At 36.8% G+C, this 5,000-nt stretch overlaps 1 protein-coding gene across 1 annotated transcript in view; it reads right to left on the minus strand.

Annotated features, from left to right (window-relative positions):
• Positions 1-5,000, minus strand: part of LOC119573173 (probable 26S proteasome non-ATPase regulatory subunit 3) — a 22,456-nt gene that overhangs the window by 17,257 nt on the left and 199 nt on the right. The window contains 3 exon segments of the mRNA XM_037920242.1: positions 2,454-2,657; positions 2,660-2,677; position 3,575. Of these exon segments, the coding sequence (XP_037776170.1) occupies positions 2,454-2,657; positions 2,660-2,677; position 3,575 (223 nt within the window).

The following is a 5,000-nucleotide window of genomic DNA, read 5'->3' on the forward strand; positions in this document are numbered from 1 at the left end:
TTAACTGCCATACACAGATGTTTAAAGCATGAAGCATTTTCATGTTTCAAGATATATGCAGCAACAATTGATTTTTGTTGTGTTAAAAGAAAGGAAATTGCATTTGAAATATATCCAATGACAAAGTTAACTATAAATACCACAAGTTTAGCTATCAATTATATGAAGAATTTCAAAAATTAAATAGCTTATGTAGTTTTCATTATTGTATTCTATCAGTCACAATCTTTGTTACCTACCAACTAGGGTCCTCATCCTATTCAAAAAATACTATTTACACTATGTTTATATAGAAGTGGCTGCCAGATATAAAAAAGTAGGACTCAGCAACTGTACTAAAACATAATTCCAGAACTGTGTGCATGCGTGCACATGCGCACATGTATATATATGTATGTATATATACATATGTACACACACACACACACACACACAAGTGCGTATATATACATACATATATATATATATATATATATAAACTATATATATAACTATATATATAACTATATACATAACTATATACATAAACTATATACATAACTTTATACATAACTATATATATAACTATATATATAACTATATATATAACTTATATATATAACTATATATATATATATATATATATATATATATATATATATGTATATATGTATATATGTATATATGTATGTATGTATGTATGTATATATGTATATATATACGTATGTATATATGTACATATATACGTATGTATATATGTATATATATATGTATGTATATATGTATGTATATATATATGTATGTATACATGTATATATATGTATGTATACATGTATATATATATATGTATATATATGTATATATATATACATATGTACACACACACACACAAGTACGTATGTGTATACACACACACACACACTCACACACACACACACACACACACACACCACACACACACACACACACATATATATAATATATATATATATATTATATATTATAATATATATATATATATAAAAACTTTCTGACAGTTCCTAAGAGCAGAATCAACTAAGTGTGCAGAGTTTCCAGGGGAAATGAACCCCAAGCTCCCCAGATGGTAGTTTTCAGCTTTTCGGAGCAATGATGCATCAGTGTCATGGAGATGTGGTTAGATGATCAACCATGTTTTCTATGGGATTTAAGTCTAATAAAGTACTTCATAATCCTGAAGAAACAGTTGCACTGATGTTACCATATGGCAAGGAGTACCCATTCTGCATGAAAATAGCCTGGGTCATCTCAAATGAGCTGGGTTGACACAGAGAAGCTCTAAGTAATTATTTGGGTTCATCTTACTGGCAGAGAGAAATACAAGATCTCCAATACCATAATAAGTGAAGCAACCCATACAGTGTGGGAATCAGGGTGTTTTACCGTCTTTTCAGTATACTGCAGGAGGTGAGCATCTGAACATGGCAGACTCCTTCCTCAGCTGCCAGTCATGGTAAATCTTGCATCATCTGACCTAGGTGCCAGGTGTCTCTTGACATTTCTAAGCAAAGAAGATGCACTTCTTTTCCTGAGCACTACTGAGCAGTGGTTTCTTCCAAATCCAAAAGCTTTGGGAATTCAGACTGTCATGGAGACAATCCTGTAAGTATATATGTATCCAAGCGCTTCCATTGCATTATACTGAAAAGACGGTAAAACACCCTCATGGAATGGGGTTGCTTCACTTGTTATGGTGTTGGAGATCTTGTATTTCTTCATGCCAATGAGAAGATGAACCAAAATAATCACTTGTGCTTCTCTGTAACAATCTGCCAGCTCCTCTGAGTTGGGCCCATGCAGATATTTTCATGCAAGAAGGTGCTCCTTGCCATATGGCAAAATAAGTGCAACTGTGACATCATGACTGTGAAGTTAAGTATTTTAGGGACTGGCCAGGCATTAGCCCAGACCTAGATCCCATAGAAAACTTATGGTCGGATCAGCAAGTGGCGTCTGTGTGACACTCATGCCATCGCTCCCAAAGCTGGAAACTGCCATCCAGGAAGCTTGAGCCCTATTTCCAAAGGAAATTCTGCTCACTTTAACCGATTCTGTCCCCAGAAGACTGGCAGAATGTCTTAAGCACAAGGCCAATGGAACAAAATATTATTAAGTCTTATTTCTTCTAGTAATGAACAAGTAAAGAGGCAATGTGTAATTTGCCTTGGTGAAACTTGAGAGAGAGCAAGCCATATTTGCAAAGTGGTAGAGGTTAAAGTGTAAAGAACTGGCCAAGAAGGGTAAAAGACCACATAGGGTCTTTCTGGATTGTTCCAGTTAAAAAAATCTCTTCACAATATATATATATATATTTTTTTTAAGTTTACTTGTATAACAGATATGAATTTATCTTTCTTGCCTATTAGTTTCACAAAATAAACAAAACTAAGTCTGAAGTACCAAAGCCCACATCATGATATTCAAACGCCTCTCACCTTGTGGAGGTGCCTCTGTGTCCATAGGCTCTTCAATGAACTGGAGGATGGACTCCCTCTCCTGCTTGTTCTCTGGTCGCCCATAGTAAGTAGCCACAAGGGAGCGGAGTACATTGGGGGTAAGCTTCCTCCTTGTAGCAGGGAGTGCTCGCAGCACACGAAGGACAAACCTAGGTTCTTTGCTCACAATGCTGCGTTCAACAGGCGTATCTGCTCCTTTAAATCTGTAAGGTAGAGAAAGTAACTTAGGGTAATATTTATTGTATAGCAAAAAAAAAAAAAAAAAAAAAAATTATATATATATATATATATATATATATATAATATATATATATATATATATATAATAATAATAATAAAAAAAATAAACAATAAATAAATAAAAAATAAACAATAAATAAAATAATAATAATAATAATAATAATAATAATAATAATAAATAATAACAGTAATATCAATAATAATAATAACAGTAATAACATGGGAAATTATGCAGTAAAATGGGAGAAATACAATGAATATATAACAAAAATGCATAAAAGCATCATGAAAAATGCAGAAGATCAGCTTGTGGAACTCTAAAGACTACAGGCTCATGTGCCAACTTCTGAAAAACTATACTGGCATCCAACCAAGCTTTCGGCAAAATCTACAGCCATAACACCACCAAAAGCCCCTAACATGACCCCCGTGGTCCTTAGACAAATGATCATCTCATCACATGAAATGAAACCCGATGATATAAATATTGTCTGAAAAGACCTATTTTTAATAATGGAAAAAATAACCTTGGTTTGTTTTCACCTTACCACTTCATAAAGGTTCCTCCAAATACCCTCTGTCCATGAAGTGATTCACTCATATTACACTGAAAAAAGGATCGCCGTGGGTATTGTTCCGGCACGGATCTCATCACATTGTGGCTATTCGTCCCGCATGCATGCTTTGCGCACAAAACACACTCTCGCGCTTGTGCAATCATCAAAACAAACACTGGCGCCATATTTTGTCTTAGTCATCGTTGATGGTGGATGACAATGGATTCCACACGGGAACCTCTGAAAACAAACAAATTTGCCAAATAATGACAAGCTGGCAATTTTCAATAGCCAATGAAAGACCCTATTTTAGACTTTTCTGGGGGATTATGCCCTGGAGTTCCCTGTGCTATCACGCTCTATCTATCTCTGCTATTGATTTTCGACACAGGGACCTCTGAAAACAACACAAGTTTGCCAAATAATGACAAGCTGGAGATTTTCAATTAAATGGCAAACAAAAATTGCATCCTGCAATATTGCCGGGAAAATAACTCTACAGGATAGGTGTCTGACAGAAATACCGGAAAAATATTCCAACAGACACGAGATACGACAACAAAACTCTTGTGAAATTCTTAGACATAATTGTCGCATGAGCGCAAGCGCGAGAGTGTGTTCTTGAGTGAAAGTGCTCTCTTGCAATTCGGTCACTCTTTTTCACGGCAGCAAACTTGCAAAATCGTTCCAACTTTAAAACAATCCATTGTCATCCATCAACAGCGAGTAAGACAAAAAAAAGTGTGTGTTCGTGCGCAAGCATGCATGCCGGACAATAGCCACAATGTGATGAGATCCAGTGCCAGAACAATAACCCACGGCAGAAAAGGATTATCAACTGCAAGGAAGGATGGCTGTGTGAAACAATGTACCATATTATTAATATTGATATTTGTTACTGAAAGCGACACACACAGCAGAGATGAAGTCCCAAAACCAGGGTATCAAGCAAACCCAAAATCCAAACCTAACCTTTCCTACCTTTTAGTTATTCCCTAGCTGCAGGTCAAGCCCCCCCCCCCTTGTACTCCCCATTAATAGCACTTTGTGCAAGAGAATATGGACATTAAGAACTCTTTGCTGTGTGAGGGTGTTATGGACGTAGTCTCTGACCAGTGATATTCATCAGATATTTTTGCCATTTCTGGGTAGATCTTTGTCACTGAGAGTGACGCATCCTCCAGAGACGAAGATACAATATCACGCTATCATGTGAACCAAAATTCCAAACCTAACTTTTCCTACCTTCAGTTCATTCCCCTTTGATTAGCACTTTGTGCCAAATTACAGAAAATGCAACATTAACTCTGGCTGTGTGAGCGTGTTAATGGGCTAACTCCCAGAGTGGTGATATGCACCGGATATTTTCGTGGAAAAATGAGGTTGCTGCAAGCTGTACCTAAGATGTTTGTTACTCTAACCCATATCCTCTGTGAGATGGCAGTGTCCCTTTCCCTATGTCTTTGTGCGTCGCTCTCGGGAACACTAATCCGCGGTAAATATGAGGCCAGAGCAGCTGTGCCTGTGTTTTAATCGCTCTACTTCTTTTGCTCTAAAGATGGCACTGTCCATTTCCATCTCTGCGCGTCGTTCTCGGTAAAAAATTAAAAGTAGCGTTTTTGGCACCACATCTCAATAAAAGATCAAATGCAAGAGAACGCCTCGAAATCGAGCCGTCTGCGGGGCGCCGCAAAGAATGACGGGGCCGAAGGCAGAGAAGAGACAACAC

Source organism: Penaeus monodon, chromosome 5, assembly GCF_015228065.2.
Source record: "Penaeus monodon isolate SGIC_2016 chromosome 5, NSTDA_Pmon_1, whole genome shotgun sequence".
NCBI classification, from domain to species: domain Eukaryota; kingdom Metazoa; phylum Arthropoda; class Malacostraca; order Decapoda; family Penaeidae; genus Penaeus; species Penaeus monodon.